At 38.3% G+C, this 21,420-nt stretch overlaps 2 protein-coding genes and 1 pseudogene across 3 annotated transcripts in view; 2 read left to right on the top strand and 1 right to left on the bottom strand.

Moving 5' to 3' along the window:
- Positions 1 to 234: 234 nt before the first annotated feature.
- On the top strand, positions 235 to 2,884 carry LOC124968259 (PRAME family member 8-like; annotated as a pseudogene).
- A 2,711-nt stretch (positions 2,885 to 5,595) lies between these two features.
- LOC124968953 (mitochondrial import inner membrane translocase subunit Tim8 A-like) lies at positions 5,596 to 7,724 on the bottom strand. The gene is made up of 2 exons (XM_047531780.1): positions 7,605 to 7,724; positions 5,596 to 6,671 (listed from the first exon to the last, which is right to left on the bottom strand). The coding sequence occupies exons 1-2, from the start codon at positions 7,618 to 7,620 to the stop codon at positions 6,316 to 6,318; spliced, it is 372 nt and encodes a 123-aa protein (XP_047387736.1). The 5' UTR covers positions 7,621 to 7,724; the 3' UTR covers positions 5,596 to 6,315.
- A 1,310-nt stretch (positions 7,725 to 9,034) lies between these two features.
- Positions 9,035 to 21,420, top strand: part of Fbxl2 (F-box and leucine rich repeat protein 2) — a 96,989-nt gene continuing 84,603 nt past the window's right edge. Inside the window, exon 1 of one of the 2 annotated variants that reach the window (XM_047531775.1) lies at positions 9,035 to 9,117. In XM_047531775.1, the coding sequence (XP_047387731.1) occupies positions 9,115 to 9,117 (3 nt within the window). In that variant the 5' untranslated portion in view covers positions 9,035 to 9,114. The remainder of the gene's footprint in view (positions 9,118 to 21,420) is intronic. The other variant, XM_047531776.1, reaches the window with a different exon arrangement.

The following is a 21,420-nucleotide window of genomic DNA, read 5'->3' as shown; positions in this document are numbered from 1 at the left end:
GCACAGGCCCAGATCTTGATTTCTAACTACCAGGTTTCAATACAAAGGGACAAAATTCTTTGGAGAAGTGGTTGATTCTGGGACTGAGTCAAGGAAAATATGAAGATCGTGGAGCACACTTTGGTGCTGTGTATGCCACCCACTTGTTGGTCCCTTAGCTGCCTTGGTCATCAGATACTGCCACAGTGCTCATATTTAGACAACCCTTGTATAGGAGCCTAATGCCATGTAATGATGCGTAAATCATTCACTTTACTTGATCTCATCATATCGGCATTGTATTATCTCACATCATCCCAAGAAGAAGGGTGAGTAGGTACAACCATAGAAATGAAAAGTTGTCCCCCATTTGTGTACATGAATCAAAACACAGTCTGTAAAAATTCAAAAAGAAGGGTGAGTATAATACAAGCCTTTTTGAGAAAGACCACATTCACATAACTTTCATTACAGTATATTGTTATAATTATTCTATTTTATTATTACTTTATATGAACCTCTTGCTATGCCTAATTTATAAGTTAAACCTTATCATAGGCATGTATGTATAGGAAAAACACACTATATATAAGGTTTGGTACTACCCATGGTTTCAAATATCCATTTGGGGTCTTGGAATGTTTTCCCTGCAGATAAGGGATGTTTTCATCATCTTTTTCACTATTGTGACTAAATGATCCAACCAGAATAATTATAGAGGAGGAAAAGTTTATTTGAGGGCTCACAGTTTCAGAAGTCTTACTCCATAGAAAACCGGCTCCATTCCTCAGGGTTTGAGGTGAGGCTGAGCACTGTGGTGGAAGAGTGGCAGAGGGAAACAGCTCACATTGCCATCAGGAAGCAGAGAGAGAGAGTCTCCACTCTCCAGATACAAAATATATACCCAAAGTCACACCCCAATTCCAGTCTCCTCCAATCACACCCTACCACTTCAGTTACCACTCAGTTAATCCCTATCAGGGGATTAAGTCACTGATTGGGTTAAGATTCTTACAACCAATCATTTCTCCTCTGAACCTTCTTGCATTGTCTCACATGTGAATTTTTGGGGGACATCTTATATTCAAACCATAACAAGGGAGGACTCCTGTAGCTTTAAATTATATAATACAAAATTTGACAGGACATAAAAGAAATTGACATACATAGTGAAAGTTTTATAAAACACTTGTCTCAAATCAATAAAAGTAAGGATATAAAATTGAAATGCCTAAATGAACAAACTTGATCTAATAGATATAGTAATATAGCAGTATGTATTTGACGGAGATACATATTTTTTCAGACACATAAAAAATTCCCTCAAATCCGGAAGGGTCAGAATCGATAGCTGTAAAGTCTATATACCACGCAACTATAAGGGAATTAGTCACATAAGATAAAAGTAGCAACCTTGGAGTTACGCAACATGGCATCTTTGCCCAAAATTGTTCACATAAGGACTTTAGGATGTTGCCTGACATTCTTTAAAAAATGAGTCCTCTGATAGTCAAGAAGCTTGGAGCCTGGAGTCACTGCCTGGCCCCGCAGTGACTCAGAACATCCTGCCACCCACATCCTGATCTGACTCATCAGGATGAGTGTCCAGGCCCTAGCCAACTCCAGGAGCTCATGAAGCAGAGCCTGCTAGACAAGGTCTAGACCATCCCTGCTCTGGAAGACCTGCTCAGGTGCTCTTTCTACAGTTGTCCAAGGAGGCTTTTATGTGGGATCATGTGGAGATCCTGAAGAAGGTGGTGCTGGCCTACCCCTTCATCTGCCTCCCTCTGGGGTCCCTGATGAAGATACCAAATGTGAAGATCTTACAAACTATATTGGATGTGCTGGATGTGCTACTTACCCAGAAGGCTCGCCCCAGGCAATGGAAACTCCAAGTACAGGATTTTGGAGATGTGCATCAGAATTTCTGGATCATAGGATCCAGGGCCATAGCTGCCACTTGCTCACCCAGAGGCCATATGTCAGAAGCAAACAGTGAAACATGGCCCAAGGGTAGTAGCAAAGCGCCCTTGAGGATATTCATAGACCAAGTAAAGGAAATTGCCAGGCATGAATTATTTACCTCCCTCTCACTGTGGGCTGTGGAGAGAAAGGCGGTGCCCTGGGTGTGCTGGGAGAAGCTGAGGATCAATTCATGCTGTTTCTATAAAGTTCTGTGTGTTCTGCAGCTGGACTATGCCCAGGGACTAGAAATGGGTACTTCCTAGGGTCAGGATGAAAAGGAAAATTGTGTTTGTTGTTAACTGAGCAGGATGAGCAACCTTTACATATATCATTTCACCAAAATGAGTCTACAATTCTTTCCTTCCTACTCACAAAATAGGTGATATTCCCACAAATAGAGCATTCACTTGAGAAAGCTGGACAAGCTCTAGGGGCTTTGTATACAAGATGTCTTCTTCCTTCATGGAGCTCTGCACAAAATACTCAGAAGTCAGAACCCCTTGAAGACTCTCTTGTTGAATTCAAACCTGCTCAGGGAATCAGACATAAAGCATCTGTCCCAGAGTCCAAGCACCAATCAGCTGAAGCACTTGGACTAAGGAAATTCTCAAAGGAGATGAGTCCTGAGCCCCTCTGAGTTCTGCTAGAGAAGGTGACAGACACCCTTGAGACCCTGGTCTTACAGAATTGTAGGACCACAGACTCCCAGCTGAATGCCATCTTGCCAGCCCTAGATCACTGAACCCAGCTCAGAACCTTCAGCATTTATGGGAACCACATCTCCATGTTTGCCCTGAAGAACCTGCTGCTTCATACTGCTAGACTGATCCTGTTAAGACAAAGGCTATACCCTGCCCCTCAGGAGTGCTTGATGACATCTCCCAGGTTTTCGAGGGTGAAATCAACCCTGAGAAACTTGCCCGAGATCAGATGGAGTTGATGTGGTTTGTGAGGGACATAGGCATGACATCTATACCTACTACTGTGTTCTCCATGTAAGATATACAGATTCTATTGCCTGGAACCCAGTGGCAATAATGTGGTCAGGGGATCATTGATGTCCACATCACATTAGATGTTTCTCGAGTTGGGCTGGGGACGTGACTCAGTGGTAAAGTACTTGCCTGGCAAGCATGAGGACCTGAGTTTGAGTCCCAGAAACACACACACACACACACACACACACACACACACAGACTGCTTTTCTTATAAACTTCTGGGTGCATATGCAAGAATCTCAAGTTTGAGGGCAGTCTTGACAATTCAAAATAAAAAGGACTGGGAATGTAGCTTAGTGATTGAGTGCACCTGCTTCAATGGCCAGTACCATCAAAAAATAGTTTGGAGTTGGCCTTCAGGTTGGGGTGGGTATAAGGGTTTCCATTTTGTCATCTTTTTCAACTGCATATATAATATGTATATGCATATATAATATGTAATATGTATATTACACAGTCTTTTGATTGTATTTATAGTCCATAATAAAAATATTTTGTAGTTAAAAAAAATGAGTATCCTATTTTCTATGCTCACTGACCACAGTACAATAAAATCAGAGAAATGACAAAAAGGTAGCTATAACTTAGACAAAGATTTGTAAAGTAAAAACACACGATAATTTTGATCAAGTAAAAAAAAGAAGGTACATGTAAAGACATTAAAAATACTGAAAGGGAAAATGATACATAAAGCTATAAAGTTTTGCATTAATAAATTTGAAAACTGGAATGAAAATACCTTCTTACATAAAGATATTTACAAAAATTAAGTGAAGAAAGCATAGAAAACCAAAATAGACCATTATAGGTTGAACATTCCTAATACCCAAATCCAAAGTAGTTAAAAATCCTAAATGTTTTTAGCACTAATATGAAACCACAAGTAGAAATTTCCACACCTGAACTCATATGATGATTGTAGTCAAATCACATTAATAATATTATGCAGTACCACTTTCAGGCAAGGATATAAAGTACATAGGAAGCATGAATTTTGTGTTTGACTTGGGTTTCATCTCTAAAATATTTCATTACAAATGTGCAAAAATATTCCAAAATCTTAAAAAATCTGAAGTCTGAAACACCTATGATCCCAAGCATTTCATAAAAAATACTCAACCTATAATCGCATGAGAATTGTAAAGTTCTGGGTAAATCCCCAAATGATTTTTACAAATAAGTCTTATAAAACTTTGGGGACAGAAAATTGCCATCTCACATAATATATTCCAGAATATAGAAAGCATTGGAAAACCATTTCTTATAAAACACGTATTATTTCCATAAACATATAACACTTCTGATAGAAAACTGAGTTTTTTCCCACACCAAGCAATTCTCCAACTCTCTGGACCCCTGCTGGGTGTCCCACAATTTAATCCAATTCTGACACCACCTGGAGTCGGCAGCAGATTCCACAAAGTAAGGGCTCAGTCCCACAAGACTGTCTTTGACTTTGGATGCCAATTCCAAGACTGGACCTCCTATACTCTTGACCAACAGACTGTAAGTAAGGTTATTCTACAAACTTTTTGTCAGGTGTGATACTTTGCTTGAACTCGGGATAACACTTGACTTACATCCTGCAGTTTATTATCAAGAATACAACTGAGGAACAGCAGATAAGGAGGTGCCTAAGGAAAGATAGGTGAGTTGCGAGAAGCTTCTGTGTCCTCCGCAGGTGCATTATAGTCCCACCTCCATGTGTCTGCCTGGATCTCATCAAATCTAGTTGTTCAGAAGTTTTTATAAAGAATAATCTCTGGTTTCCTCTCTACTGGCTTGCTGGAGGTTGGAGGGTAGGACTGAAAAGTTCCAACCCTCTTATCTCTTGGTCTTTCTGGGGTAGCCAGCCCCATCCTGAGGTCTTCTAGGGTCTCCACCCTAAGACATTCATAGGCATAAATTTGGGTGTGATAAAAAATGACACCTTATGAATAACAAAAGACTCCCCTGTTACTCAGGAAATCCCAAAGGTTTTAGGAGCCTTGTGTCAGGAATTGGGGACAAAAACCAAATATATTTTTTATTTGCCATACATTTAACTTATTTTGTGAGGTTGGGAAAATCTTGTCACAGAAATTAAATATACATAGCAAATATTTATGTGTCCCCACACCCCAGTTCATGTTAAACCTAACCTTCAAACCAATGGTATTAAGAGGTGGGGCCTTTGGAAGGTGATTAGATAATGAGAACAGAACCCTTACAAATGGTATTAGTGCCCTGAGAAAAATACACTCCAGAAAGCTATCAATTCCCTTCCACCACATGAGAACACAGTGAAAAGATGCCACCTGTGAACCAGTCTCCAGAAATGTGAGAAATAAATTTCTGTTATTTATAAATTACACAGTCTATGGTATTTTGTTGTACCAGCCTGAACAGGCTAATCCCACAGCAAAATAAATAAATAAACAAAAACACTAAGGTAGATGGCAACCTCACTTACATAGGTACAAAAATCCTAAATATTAATAGTAGCAATGGACCCAGCATAATTATAAACCACTAATGATAAGTAAACTATTTTTTCAGAGTAGAAACTTTTATTTCAATAGTCAAAAAAGTACAGTAAATTGAATCTATAATGATTAACATCAGGCATGCATCTCTACTTAACACTGCTAGTTTCTGACTGGTCTAAGTTATATACTTTTTTTAGGCACATCTTTGAATTTGTTTTTATCCTGGTATACAGTATAAGTTTACTTCTTCCTGTGGCTGCCTAGTAATGAGCATCATGTTTACCAGCCAGATTCCTGTATAATTCAAGGCCTCTAGATCCTTAGGCTGTCTGTTCTACCTTAAGATCATACTTTCATATAGCTATTTAAGTAAATCATAGCATAGGGAGGGACACAACCTAGAAAGCTGAAGTGTACTGTATGAACACTCCAAAGATTTTTTTCCAGCACATGTAGTTAAATTCTAGATAAGGAGGCCCCCAGTTAAGTGCCAAATTATACTCTGCCACTGTTCGTCTTTTCAGTCACAAAGATCTCCCTAGAAATGTGAAAGAAATTCACATAGAGATTTTACCTATGTAATCCCAACATCAAGTGACAGAAAGCAGTTCCACTCTCAAAATTATAGCAGTTAAGGGAAACTTGAGATAAAGCAGTCTTACATTCAATAATATGCATCTAATAGTTTTCTGTCAATTATTTTTACAAGATTAACATTAAAAAACACAACCAATTACATGTATAACCCCCAAACCCCACACAAAACAATTATTCTCAGATGACAAATGTTCCATGAGTGACACAAGGCAAGGGAGCCAATTCCCCATAGTCAATTCTTCAACCATCCCATCAACAGCTCTTCCTTTCTTGAACTACCTTCCTTTTCCAAAAAGGTAATGCTGAGATCAGTCAGAAAAGCTTTCTGAGAAGACTGGCTTGGATTTCTGGGTCTGTTCCAGTCGATTCAAGATGAATTGGCTCGTATCAATGAAGCGTTCAACGCAGTTCACAAAACAGGCCTCAGATCGACTGTCCAACTTTGGCCCAGGCTTGTCCATGCATTTCTCCCAACAAAGTCCAGTCATCTGGTGTACCAGCTGCTGGAAGCGCTGCTTCTGAGTTTCCACCTCAATGAAATGCTGCAACTTTGGGTCCACTGTGTCTAAACTGGTCACTGAGAAAGAGGAGGAATCCATCCCAGTGTGACCACACTTGTGACAGGAACTCCACAGCAACTCCAATGATAAGTAAACTTTAAACACTGAATACAAAAATAATTGACATCAGAATAATACCTATTATTATTACCCATTAATGAGTAATATACTCATTAATAAATTATTATTATTTTTCTTTTTGAGACCAAACCCATACTTGTCTTGAACTCCTGACTTCAAGTGATAACGCTGCTATAATGCCTAGCTAAAAAGTTTTTTGTTTTTTGGTGCTGGGGATCAAATCCAGGTACTCATGTGTGCTAGGCAAGCACCCTACCAGTGAGCTATACTCCCAGACCCATGACTAAGTATTTTGAAAACAAGATAGGGTTAGATGAAACAGCTTGATAGAAGAGAAAGTGACTTCAGTAAGATATTTTAGATGAACAGTCAGTTTCTGTGAAGATGATATCAGATGGGCTGGGGTTATGGCTCAGTGGTAGAGCACTTGCCTAGCATGTGTGAGACACTGGGTTCAATACTCAGCACCACATATAAATAAGCAAATAAAATAAAGGTCCATCAACAACAAATAAACATATGTTAAAAAACGATTTTTTTTTAAAAAAGATGATATTGGAGGATATAACTGGCCATTGTCAAGTGAAGGAATGGGCTGTGTATAGTACAGCAGGAAGAATATTTCAACTAAAGGAAGTAGTTGTTAAGGCTCTTCAGAAGAAAGGCATTTGGCATGCTTAAGGAACCTCAGGAGATAAAGTGTGCTAGTGAGGTGTGAATGAGGCAAGAGCAGTAGCAGATGCAGTTAGTGCAAGGGATAAAACTTATCATGTACAATCTTGCAAGCCATGTGAAGCATTTGCTTTATTTTTCCTAAGTGACATGGGAAGTCACTACAATGCTGCTGTTTTGCACACCATTGGAGGGAAGACCAGCACCCTGATATCTTAATCCATTTGTGTTGCTATGACAAAATACAAGATTGGGAATTTGTAAAAAAAAAAAATATTGCTCACAGTCTGGGAAGTCCATGAACAAGGCACTGGCAGTTCTGTGTCTGGTGAGGGCTGCTGTCTGCTTCCAAGATGTCACCAGGGGACAAATGCTGTGTCCTCACTTGGCACAACAGATGGAAGGGCACACAGGGAATGAAATAATTCTCTCAAGCCCTTTTATAAGGGTTCTAATCCCATCCACTATAGCAGACCCCTCATGGTCTAATCACCTCCTAAAGGTCATCTATTAATACTGTTGCACTGGAGATTAAGCTTTAACACAAATTTTGCAAAGGACACAAACATTCAAAGCACAGGACAGATTTAGGCAAGAGATGGTGGTGTGAAGTGAAGGTGAGAGATGGACAGATTCAGGATTTATTTTAAGGTAAAGTCAAGAATAGACCTGGAGATGTGGCTCAGTGGTAGAGCTCTTGCCTAACATGTGGGAGGCCCTGGGTTTGATCCCCAGCACTGCAAAACAAACAAAAATAAATTGTTAATGGATTGGAAGTGAGGTGTGAGGAAAAAGAAAAATCAAGAATGATTCCCAGGTTTTTGTCCTGATCAACAGATCAACACTGGGGATGTAGAATCATTTGCTGGGATGGGGAAGACTGGGGAGTAAGAAGTTTCAGTGGAAAGGTTTATTTGAACTGCATTAAGTTTGTGATGCATACGAGGGGAGATATCAGGTTAGCTACTGAATGTTTCTTCTTCATAGAGTTAATGAGCTGAATTTAAGAATATCTTAAGTTCCCTTCAAAAAGCCAAATACTAAAAAATCCAAAAAGGTACTGGTTGATTTAATAAATTAGAGGGTAGCCACATGAGGCCATTCCATTAATTTGTATCCAAGGCTTCATGTTTTGTTTTGAGACGGAGATCTTGCTATGTTGCCTTCCTCCTATTATTGGGCTTAAGGGATCCTCCTGCCTCAGCCACCTGAGTAGTTATGACCTGTAGGTGTTGCCACTGCAACTCGCTTAATATAATAACTTTAAACTGAAATAAAGTAGATTTTAATATTGTATGTATGGTTTGCCACCACTTTTAAAGAATAAAACATTATATATTTCATGGTAAGTTTAGAAGCAGATAGACTGGAATATGAACGGTGGCTACCTCAAATTTTGGCGTATAGTGTGGTCTTATATTTTTAATTGTTATTGGTAATTTAAAATGTTCTCAATAATCATATATTACCTTTGGTTTTTAAAGAAGAAAAATCCACAAAGGTCTCTTTCAGCTGGGCAGTTTGCGGCTGGGTCACCTGTCAGGTGAGGGGCGTTCAGGTGTTCAGGCCAAGGATGCACCAGATGCAAAGGAAGAGAGGAAGAGTGGCGTGGGGGGCGAGGTGGGCGGTCCGAAGGGCAACGCCCCTGCGGGTCACGTGCTCGCCGGACGCCAATGGACGGCTCAGAGCCCACCTTGAGGACGGGGCGGGGCGCCGGGCTGGCGTCACCAGGACAACGGGCGTCGCCGGCGCCGTGTGACTCGGGGCTGTGGGCGCGCTCGCGGTCGTTCGGCCATGGTGAGTCTGGGTCCCGCGTGGGCCTGGCAGCCTCGCCCGTCCCCGCCCCGGCCCGGTCCTCGCCCCGCCGCCGGCTAGGCTCGGGCGGGCGGTGCCGGGGTTGCAAAGAGGCTGGGCCGCGGCCTGCGGGACTGCTGGGAAGGGCAGGGCAGGGCAGGGCTGGGCGGGCCCGGGGAGGGGGAAGCCTGGGGGTGCTGAGCGCCTGCCTGCGGGGGGCGACCGCGACGCTGCGTTCTCTGCCGTTGGGTGTCTGGGTGACATCCCGGACCCCCACCCAGTGGCCCGCCGGTGTGACGCTATTTGGCCCGAGCGAGCCCGGGAAGCCACACACAGAGGGTGTGGTTTAAAAAAAAAAAAAAAAAGAGTATATGAATGTTACATGTATTCCTATTTACATTGCAAGCTACGTACTTCTCGTCTTATTTTTATGCAATTATATAAGCAGCACATAATATGTATTTCTTTCAAGTTCATCGTTCTGAGAGATTTTCTAGCATGTAGAAATTCAAATTATAGTTTTGGAGAGACCCTTCTGTTTTTGTAAAAACCTTCAGCTGGAGGGTTTTTTGTTGTTGTTTTTTTCCTGAGTGCAACATCCTCACTAAGGGATTTAATTAATCCATCATTAGCACATTGTAAACGTCTTAAGTCTTTACCTTTGCTCAATAAACTTGAGAGGTCGTGGGCATACCACCTGTCTCCATTAAGCTCTTTTTAAAACCTAAGCTTTGGGGAATTGCCAGAGGTCGTGCCAGAGGTCTCCAAGTGGTGTAAAAGAAGAGAGGAACTAAACTCCCTACTTGGGTACATGCCCTTGATGTGGAATATTTAAGGGGATTAGTAATAGGAAAATGCTTAATTTTAAGAAAGAGTTTTTCTTTTACCCAGAGTGATTAGGTGGAGATTTGCTTATCTGCAAGGGGTTAGTGGAAGGGCCGATAAGCTGAGATGCAGGGTACTGCCCAAGCAAGGTTGGCCTTCCCTAGCTGACCCTGTTTTTTCATAACTAAGCGGAGGGGTTTAGTGAAAGAAGGTGGATGGTCTGTACCTCTCTCACTGACTCCGGAGAAACAACTCCCAAGCGTGGCCTGTTGCTAGCAGGAAAAAAACCACTACCCACAAATAGCAGTAATGTCATCTTCATTTTGTGTGTTTCTTTTAATTAAAATTAATGGAGCTGCCAAGAGTTTTAGAAAGTGAATTTTACAGAAATCTTCTCTAAATATTGTATCAGTTTGCTTCTATGTTATATGTGAGAAAATCTCATACAGTTATAAACAAGGAGAAAGGAAGAATATCCAGGAATTGAATTTTTCCAACTGTGAAGTCTTATATTTCTCCTGTTTCTATTTTCCTTTTCTTCTTCTAGCCCTTCCATTATGACCCACAGTCCACTTGACTCACTATTGTGAATTTTAGAGCTTTATGTATTCTAAGATAAAAACGTTCTACAGTATTTTTGTACCAATGGTTGCTTTGCTGAACTTGGGAATGCTTTGCTTTTTTTATTTTTAAGCATGAAGAATTTAACTCATAGAAGGGATTAAATTGATTGATAAAATGCATGGGCTTCAGCTGGTGGAAAATGGTTAGTATTGAAGGGAGAGAGATGAACAGGCTGCCTATGTGGTCCCTGAAACTGAGATTATATTTACTTCATTAAATGCTTGAATCTAAACCTACAACTTTAACAGGTGATATAAATGACTGCACATTAATTTTGGAATTCTTATCAGTGAAAATTTCTCCATTTGTTTCTACTGCCTCAATAATAATGACAATATTTGTGTATATGTGTGAGACATTTTTTAAGTGCCTTATGTGTCTTAAACTGTAGCAACCCTGTGAATAAGATGCCATTTCTCCACTTTAGAGATGAGGAAACTGAGACACAGAGGTAAAGTGACTTGCCAAGGTCACCCAGCTGATAATTGAGCCAGGTTTCAAGAGCAAGCAGTTTAGAATCTATTTATGTGGTCTTTGGATTATACTGTAATGTGTAATGTATCATAGGTTCTCTACTGTGCCATATATGTTTAAGAAGTTAGTTTTCTTAGGTGCGGTGGCACATACCTGTAACCCCAGTAGCTTGGGAGGCTGAGGCAGGAGGATTGCAAGTTCAAAGCCAGCCTCAGCAATTTAGCAAGATCCTTTCTTAAAATAAAAAACAAAAAGAACTGGCGATTGCTCAGTGGTTAATTGCTCCATGGCTTCAATCCTTGGTGCCAAGAAAAAGTTACTTTTCTTTACTATTTAGACTTTGAGGTTGAACAGTATGAATGATTTGTATTTTGTTGTTTTTGGCATTGGGCTAGATACTGTAGAATAGAAAAGGCAGGCCTAACCTTTTTTATTCTTTGCTTAACAAAATTGAAGTGAAAAGAAATTAGTGAAGACAGGTGATTAGATCAGGGTTCATGCTCATGGCTGTAACAACATTGAGTTTCTCTTGTCAACTTCAGTTCATGTTCAGGAACTGGCATTTATTTTTGGTGAATTATAAAACATGAAACCTTTTAGATGTGGGGAATGAAAGAGTACTTTTTTTTTCTAGGCTGGGAATTTAGAGGTAGAGACCCTGCCTAGCATGCAAGAGACCCTGAGTCCAATCCCCATCATAGTGCCCAAAATAAATAAATAAACAATATTTTCTGAGATTTTTTCCTAACAATTTTTAGATTTTAGTTTTATCTTCTATACAAACAGGAGTCAAGTAGTTGCTTATATTTTAATTCACTTGGAACAAAATATATATTGAAATATCTATTCCTTTTTACCATCAAGGTTTTGCTATTGTTTAATACTTTTTAAGGCAGGTCAATTTTTTTTTTTTTTTTTTTTAAGTACCAGGGATTGAACTCAGGGAACTCGACCCCTGAGCCATATCCCCAGCCCTATATTTCATATTTTCTTTTCAGAGACAGGGTCTCACTGAGTTGCTTAGCATCTTGCTTTGCTGAGGCTGGCTTTGAACTCACAATTCTCCTACCTTAGCCTCCAGAACCGCTGGGATTATAGGCAAGCACCACCACTGGCAGAGACAGGTCTATTTTTAGGAATATATAACACTTTTTAATTCCCTCTACTTAGACTTTCTTCCTATTTTAGCATTTCCCTTTCTTTATTTGTAATAAGGACTAGTCAGAGGTATTGAGGGAAAACTTCACAAAATATTTAATTATAGTTTTTCACAATAAAGTGGTATTTTTTTATGTGTGTGGTATTGGGGATGCAACCCAGGACCCCATGCATGTGTGGTGGGCCTCAACAACTGAGCTATATCCCCAGCCCCTAAAGTAATTTTCTTAATTCAGGTTTACAAACAGTCTTAGTCTCTGCCATCACATGGTATAGTTAAAAGAATGTGTATGATGATATCTTATTAATAGATCATGAAAAGCCAGAGGTATCTATATATTCATTTTCTACTAGGTGGCTACGAGAGGTGGGGTGGAGCAGGGAGGTCTAGGGAAGCAGAAGAGGGCAGTTGTTGGGAAAGATTTTGTGAACCCTGAATCAAGATTTGAACTCAAGTTTCCCAGTTTTCCCCTATAGTTATATTTCCATTGATTTTGTTTCCTCCTGCTATTTGGTTTTCTGTCCAACAACTATTTATTGTGTGCTGCTGTGTGTCAGTACTGTTCAGGGTGGGGGGTATCCATCAGTAGATGAACAGAAGGCTCTGCTGTCATTGAGCTTACATTCTGGTTACAGGAAGAAGATGATAAACAATTTGATAAGGTGGTGAAAGTGCTTTGGAGAAAAATAAAGCTGGGTAAGAGAGAAAGGGAGCTGCCTTTAATATAGAGTGGAAAAGAGGCCTCTCTGATAAGGTGACACTCAGCAGAGGATATGCCATGGGACTGCCTGGCTAAAGATCATGCCAGGAGAGGACACAAGTCAGATGTCCTGAGGCAAGAATGTGGCTTGCCCTTAAAGAAAAATCAGCTAAACTTATTGATTGCATGTGGGCTGGAATGATAGTTCAGAAGCCTGAGGAGCCTCAGCTACTGATCAAAGCTGCACTTACTTGCCAGCTCTTTCCCATGGGCCTTTAGTGAGCAAATGGGGGTAGGAGTTTGGAGACAGGGAGCAAAGAAAGAGCATAGAATTATTCTCCTGAGGTGGATGGTGTCTGCTGAATGATGAAGGCAGGACTGGAAAATTGTTAAAAATCCCTCTGAGGCACTGGAGGCCTTTACAAAGTATAAGACTGGGGCTGCCACAGGCTGCGGGCATAATAAGAGAACTGAGAAAATTTCCTCTATGCCAATCCACATTTTTTTTTTTTTTTTTTTTCTGTAGACAGGGCAGTAGCCTTTCAGAAGGCAGAATCAGGATAAGAAGGAGAGATCTCCCCAAGGCACAAAAAGCAGAGGGTGCTACTGGGGAGCAAAGACAACTCCTCAATTGGTAGCAAGAATGTGGAGGGAGGAGAGGAAGATGGGAGAAGGGGGTATAGGTATCTCACAGTTCAGAAAGCTAGCAGTGACATGGTTAAGCTCAAAATCGAGATTTCAACATGCTCAGGATTTCATCTTCTCCTGAGGGCGATCCTGATTCTACCCTACAGTCATTTTAAGCTATTCATGAATTGAATGTAACATAGCAACAACTCTCAACCCAGTTCAACTATAGATTAGAATGATCCATCCTCTACCCTTATTCCCCTAGCAACCACTGTAGGTTGAAAAAGGAACTGCCCTTTACAGAGTTAAATTGAAGAAGGAGCTATTTTTTATGGAGGTAAATTACTGTTCTTTTACATACCATATCCAGCATTAAATTGTAAATTGAAACATGTAAAGAAACAAAAACATGACCCCTCATCAGGAAGGAAAAAAGACAACAGAAACTTAGTGATGGCTCAGATGTTGAACAGCACGGATGAACAGTTAGAGAATTCCAGCAAAAGATGGAAACTATATAATGAACCAAATTGAAAAACTAGAAATGAAAAAATAACAGAAATGAAGAATTATTTTGATGAACTTAATAACATTGAACACAGCAGAAGAAAGCATGAGAAACTTGTGAAAAGGTCGGTAGAAATCATCTGTATCTAAGATCTGTGGGTCAATATAAAATTGTCTAACATGTACATGCTTAGTTTCAGAAAGAGGAGGAAGACCAGGAACACAGGAAGTATTTTGTGAGGTCATTGCCAAGAAATTGCTAACAAAAAGGGAAGATATCCTGATTTATTTGAGAAGGTCATCAGGCCCCAAGCAGGATAAACACACACACAACACTTAGGTACAGTGTAGTCAAATTTCTTAAAAAGCAAATATTTTTATAAAACTTAAAAAAATTACATGAAGGAACAATAATTATTTATAATTGACATCTCATCAGAAGCAGTACCTGTCAGAGGATATATTAGCTCTTTATCACCATGATGAAATACCTGTGGCAACTAACTTTTTTTTTTTGTTTTGGTTCAGATTCTAGAGTTTCTAGTTCAAGATCGAGTGGCCTTGTGGCTTTGGGTCTCTGATAAGGATGGTACATCATGGTGGGAGCAGGTGTTAGAGCAAATGTCTCCCCTCATCAGCCAGGAAGTTTAAAAAAAAAAAAAAAAAGAAAAAGATGATGATGAGCTGGAGTCCCATAATCCCATTTGAGGGCATACTCTAAGGATCTCCTAAGACTCCACCTCCCAATAACTCTACTCTGGGGATCAAGCCTTTAGCGCATGGATCTTTGGGGAACATTGAACAGGCAAACTATAGCAGAGGATGATGGAATTACTTTTTTAAAGTAAGCACTTTTAAAAAGCAAATTTAACCTGGAATTCTATATTCAAAACAAATGAGAAGCAGGGTGTGGTGACACATGCCTGTAATCCCAACTACTTGGGAGGCTGAGACAGAAGGATCACAAGTTCGAGGATACCCTGGGCAACTTAGAGCTTGTCTCAAAATAAGAAAAGGGCTGGAGATGTAGCTCAGTGGTAGGGCACTTACCTTGCATATGCACGGGCATGGGTTCCATCCCCACTACTGGAAAAAAATTTTTTTTTTCTGGCAGACAAAAGCAAAGACAATATATCTATACCAGACCTGTATCATAAATACTTAAAGAAATTGTGCTAAAGCAAAGTCATGATAAATGAAGCTCAGACCAGGAAGCTCAGACCTAAAGAAAGGAATGAACTGTATCAGGAAGAGTAAATATGTGGATAGAAGGAATCTTTTAAAAAGTTCCTTTTCTGAATTCACATGTTCATAGATTGAGAGAATTAATATTGTTAAAATGACCATACTACTTAAAGCAGTTGACAGATTCAGTACAATTCCCATCAAAATACCAGGGACATTCTTCATAGAACTATAAAGAAACCCTAAAATTTATATGGAAAGACCAAAGATTCTCAATAGCAAAAGCAATACTGAGCAAAAGAGCAATGTTGGAGGCATCCCAATACCTGATTTTAAAGCATACTACAGAGCCATAGTGACAAAAACAGTATGGCCTTGTCATAAGTACAAGCATGTTGACCAATGGAACAGAACAGAGTAGAGGATCCAGAAATAAATCATACATCTTCAGCCTGCTGATTCTCAACAAAGGTGCCAAAAACATGTATTGGAAAAGAACAGCCTCTTCAACAAATGGTGCTGGGCAAACTGAATATTCACTTGTAGAAGACTGAAACTCCACCCCTTTCACCTTGTACAAAAATCAACTAAAAAGTGGATCAAAGATCTTAATGGATGGGACTGGGGTTGTGGCTCAGTGGTAGAGCACTTGCCTAGTACATGCAAGGCACTGGGTTCGATCCTCAGCACCACAAAAAAATTAATTAAGGTATGTGTACATCTACAGCTAAAAATAAATAAATAAAAAATAAAAGACCTTAGTGGAAGACCGGAAACTTGGAAACCACTAGAAGAAATATAGGGGAAACAGTTTAAGGTATTGTCACAGGTGAAGAAACAACCTACAGAATGTGAGAAATCTTTGCTAGGTAGTCATCTGACAGAGGATTAATATCCAAAACACATAAAGAACTCAAAAAACCCAATATAAAAAAAGGAATAATCCAATCCATGAATGGCCAGATGATCTGAATAGACACTTCTCAAAAGAAGTGTCAATAAATATGTGAAAAAATGCTCAGTATCTTAAGCCATCATGGGAATGCAAATCAAAACTAGGTTGAGATTCTGTCTTACCTCAGTTAGAATGACCATTATTAAAAACTAAAATGAAAACAACCCCTTCCCCAAGTAACAAATGCTGGCAAGATTATGGAGAAAGAGGAACTCTTACACACTGTTTATGGGAATGTGAATTAGTATTACTACTATGGAAATCAATATGGAGGTTCCTTTAAAAATGTAAAAATAGAATCTACCTTATGATCCAGTTATACCAGTCCTGGGTATTTATCTGAAGGAAATGAAGTTGGCATACAAAAGAAATACCTGCATAACCTTGTTTATTGTGGCATTATTCACAGTAACCAAAATATGGAATCAGCCCCAGTGCCCATCAACAGATAAAGAAAATATGGTATCCATGCACAATAGAGTATTATTTAGTCACAAAGTATGAAACTCTCATTTTTAGGAAAATCAATAGAACTAGAAAACATCATGTTAAGCAAAATAAACACAGAAAGACATATTGAATAATTTCTTTTGTGGAAACTAAGCAAACAAACAAAAATGGTCTGGGAGTATGACTCTGTGGTGGAACTCTGCCTATCTTGCTTGAGACCCTGAGTTTGATCCCCAGTGGTGTCAAAAAAACCCAACAACCACCAAAAAAACCCACCAAAACCTGAGCCTGGAAGAGGGATTATTAGGGAAGTCAGGGAAGGAAAAGGGGGGAAGAAAGGGTAAGAAAAGAGAGGGTAGATATAAACAAAGCATAGTGTATTCATGTGTAGAAATGCCATAGTGAAACACATTAATGTTTACAATTAATATGCTCATAATTATAATAGTATCAATTTATTTAAAAAGTACTTCATAATTTTAATTTTCCTAATATGTTAAGTATCTTTTTCTTATTTTTTTTTATAATTTGCTTTTTGAAAACATGCTTATATTGTGGAATTTAAAAAAAAAAAAACTTACCTGCTTTTCAATTTGAAAATTTTTTCACATACTTTGGAAAATTTGATATATTCCAGTGTTCTCAGTATTTTGTCTTTTAATATGTGTTCATAAAACTTTTTCTAAATAAATGAAGCTAATGTTAAAAAAAATCCCTTGTACATTTGTCAAAATGTATAAAATATATTAAAACTATATAAAATATATTAAAATGTATTAAAATTATGAACCACTTAAAGCAGAAATAATAACAATATATTGTCGGGTAAATAGTATAAATGTGGTATATGACAATAAGTGTACAACAGACAGGAAGAAGTTAAATTTAGATTGTGATATGTTAAAGATGAATTCTATAATCAGTAGAGCAACTGTTAAACGCCCACACAAAGAAGTATAGTGATAAGCCCAGTAAAGGAAATAGAGTATATATTGCTTTACCCTGAAGAAGTAAGGAGAGGGGGCTGGAGTTTTGGCTCAGTGGTAGAGCACTTGCCTAGCAGTGTGAGGCACTGGGTTCAGTCTCCTCAGCACCACATAAAAATAAATGAATAAAAATAAAGGTGTCCACCTACAACAACAACAAAAAAAAAAAAAAAAAAAAAAAGAGGAGGAGAGCTGAACTGAGGAACAAATAACAAATGGGCAAAATAGAAAATAAAAATGGTGGACTTAAAACTAATCATACCAATAGTTAAATTAAATGTAAATAAATCATACATTTCAAATAAAATCATTTGTCCAACTGTATAAAATAGGGCCCAACTTTGTGTTCTTGTTAAGAAACACTGTATATGAAGGCATAGATCAAAAATAAAAAGAGTTGGAACTGGGGATATAATTCTGGTAGAGTGCTTGTCTAGCATGTGTGAGGCCCTGGGTTCCATCCCCAGCTCTGCAATATAAAAATAAAAGCAGGGAACATGTGTTATGCAAAAAGCATAAGAAAGCTGATATTGTTGTATTAGTCAAAATAGACTTTAAGACAAAGACCATTTCTAGAAAGAAAGGACAGTTTATAAAAAAGGGTCAATTGATTTAAATGTTACACATTTAAATATATACATATGTATTAACATTGTTAAATGTATATGTACATCTTTTAAGGAAGCTTTAAAATCCCTGAAACAAAAATTAAGAGACAGAACTACAGTTGTGATTGGATATAGTAACAGCTTTCTCACTATTTGAAATAACCTGTAGGCAAAAGAAAAAAAAAGTTATAAAAGTTTTTTTTTTTTTTTTTTTTTTTTTTTTTTTTTTTTTTTTTTTTTTTTTTTTTTTGCAGTACTGGGGATTGAACCCAGGGCCTATGCTTGACTCTACCAGCTGAGCTATATCCCCAGCCCATAAAAGATTTTGAATATCACTATCAACAAACTTTACCTAATAGGCTTGAATGAAATAATTCACTTAACTCATAACAGAATTTTAAAATAGCAAAATTGCAGAAATCAGTTTTTCCTTACCAGTCATCTCTATAAATGCAAACAAATTAAATTCACAAATTAAAAGGTAGGGACAGGCAGAATGGATAAAAACAAATTTCTCATATGATCCAATTATATGCAATCTATAAGAGATAGAGTGAAAGTAACCTAGAGTTAGTTACTGTACTAATATCAGATGAAATAAACTTTAAGATTGCCGAATGAGACAGATGTCATTATATGTTGATAAAAGGCCAACTTCTCAAGGAACTATAACAATTATCAACATATGCACTGAAAGTAGAACCACAAATAATGTACAGCAAATGGCAGAACTGAAGGGAGAATCAGTTCTATAATAATAATTGGAGACTCCATAACCACCATCATAGCTACCTTTTGTTGGACACTTATATGTCATATCTAGGTACCAGCCTTCTCACTCTCCAGATGGTCTGCACTCTTTTGAATACATACTCTTTGCTTTCCTAAAAAAAAAAAAAAAAAAAACTCAGCTTGTGCCTAAATATCTGAAATGTACTGACATTTTTTTCTGTCACTATGTCAAAGACCCCATCATCCTGAATTGAGGTCCCTCTCTTTGAGACCGTCACAGACTCTCCTTTGGTGACGGGAACACATATTCTATTTTATGGAATGAAGTATTGTCTGATTCTAAAATGGAAAAGCCAATTAAGATTTTTAAACTGGAAGATAAAAAGGAAAAAAATAAGACTAGGTACTTTGAATATGGGGTTTAATTAACAACTCTTTCAGCAGGTCCTTTCATGATCCCCATTGTAGAACAAGAAACTATGACATAAAAAATTTAAATGACATGCCTACTGTTACATACTTACATGGCAGTACTTAGATGATCAACTCTTTGGTTTCCTAATCACCTTTCACTGAGGAGGGGATTCCGTTCTCTGACATTCCCGATTCTTTGGCCTTTACAAGAGCACCATGAAGAAAGCATTACTACTTCAAAAGTAGAACATTCTAGTGTGAACTGTTTTACTTGCTACAAAGTTTTCCCCCTGTGTTGAGTTGAAATCTTATGACTTTGATTGGTCTTTGTAATAAGAGGAAATAAGTCCATCTTTCTGACAGCTCTTACAATACGTGAAGTTTATCATGGTTGTCATTTGCTGCCAACACCAGTTGGAGATTTCAGTACCATGCTTTCAGTAGCATAACTCTTAGATAAGCATGGGTGGTGACACATGCCTATTCTCCAGGTATGCAGGGTTAGGGTTAGCAGCAGAATTACCCATGAGTTAGAGACCTGCCTGGGCAATATAGTGAGAATGTCTGAACAAAAACAAAACAAAACTGCAGCACAATAAGGAAATAGAAGACTTGAGCTATACTATAAACCAATTAGATCTAACAAAGATATGTAATAAAACCCTCCACCCCATCCCAACAGAATATACATTCTTCTCAAGTGTACATGGTACATTCATCAGATTAGACTTTACGTTAGGACATAAATTTTGAAAGGTGGAAAACGTTGTCTCTCCACTGACCACAATAGAATGAAACCAGGGAGTAAGAACAGAAGGAAAATTGAAAAACATCACGTATGTGGAAATTAAACAACACTCTGAAACAATCAATGGGTAAAAAAAAGAAAGAACATAGAAATACCTTGAAATGAAATAAAAAACAGCATACCCAAACTCATAGGATACTATGAAAGCAGTGCTCAGTGGGAAATTTATTCTTGTGAATGCCTACATTAAAAGAAAAGAAAGACATCAAATCAATAACTCTATACATCAAGGACCTAGAAAAAGATTAAATGAGATAATTTAGTTCATTTTATAGTTCTTACAAGAGCTTGCAATACAGGAGGCACTTATTAAATGCTAGTCTCTCACCACAGACTCCTCATTGACACTACTTTGAAAATAAATGGGGCCAGGGTTGTAGTTCAGTGGTAGAGTACTTGCCTATCACATGTGAGGCACTGGGTTTGATTCTCAGCACTGTATATAAATACATAAAATAAAGGTTCATTGACAAAAAAAAAATGTAGGGTACCATTTACAACACTTTCCATTTCTACAGTTTGGTGAAATGTGTATTTTTCCCATTTTTTAAAAGATGAGTCATATACCATAAATTTTCACATACTTAAAATATAAAAATTAGTATATTTGACAAATTGCATGACTATCAAAACTGTCTAATTCAAGAACATTTTCACAACTCAAAAGAAATCCATTCATTAGTAGTCACTGCACAGTCCTAGGCAATCACTGTTCTACTTTTTGCCTCCATGGATATACCTTTTCTGGACATTCAGTGTAAGTGGAATCACCTTTTGTGTATCTTCTTTTGGTAGCATACTGTCTGCAAGAGTCATTCCTATCCTAACATCTATCAGTATTGCTGAATAGTATCCCATTGTATGGTTATATCACATTTCACCAACTGATGTACATTTGAATTGTTTTTCTTTTTGGCTGTTATGAATGATGCTGTTCCACTCATACAAGTTCATGTATTATTTGCATATAGAATAGCTTATAACTGGGTCTTACAGCAATTCAGTGTTCAATCTCTTATTTCTTCTTCCTCCCCCTCCTTTTTCCTCTCCTCCTCCTCCTATTCCTTCTCCTCCTCCACCACCACCACTGCCACCACATAGGACCTCATACATGCTAGGCAAGTGCTCTGCCACTGAATTACATTCACAATCCTTGACCTTTGCGGATCTCTCAGATTATTTTACATTCTCACCAGCAGTGTATAAGGGCTCCCATTTCTCCATATCTTGCCATTACCTAGTATCAGTT

This window comes from Sciurus carolinensis, chromosome 17, assembly GCF_902686445.1.
Source record: "Sciurus carolinensis chromosome 17, mSciCar1.2, whole genome shotgun sequence".
Classification (NCBI taxonomy): Eukaryota; Metazoa; Chordata; class Mammalia; order Rodentia; family Sciuridae; genus Sciurus; species Sciurus carolinensis.
Note: the sequence above shows the minus strand (reverse complement) of the source record. Positions and strands in the feature narration are given on the sequence as shown.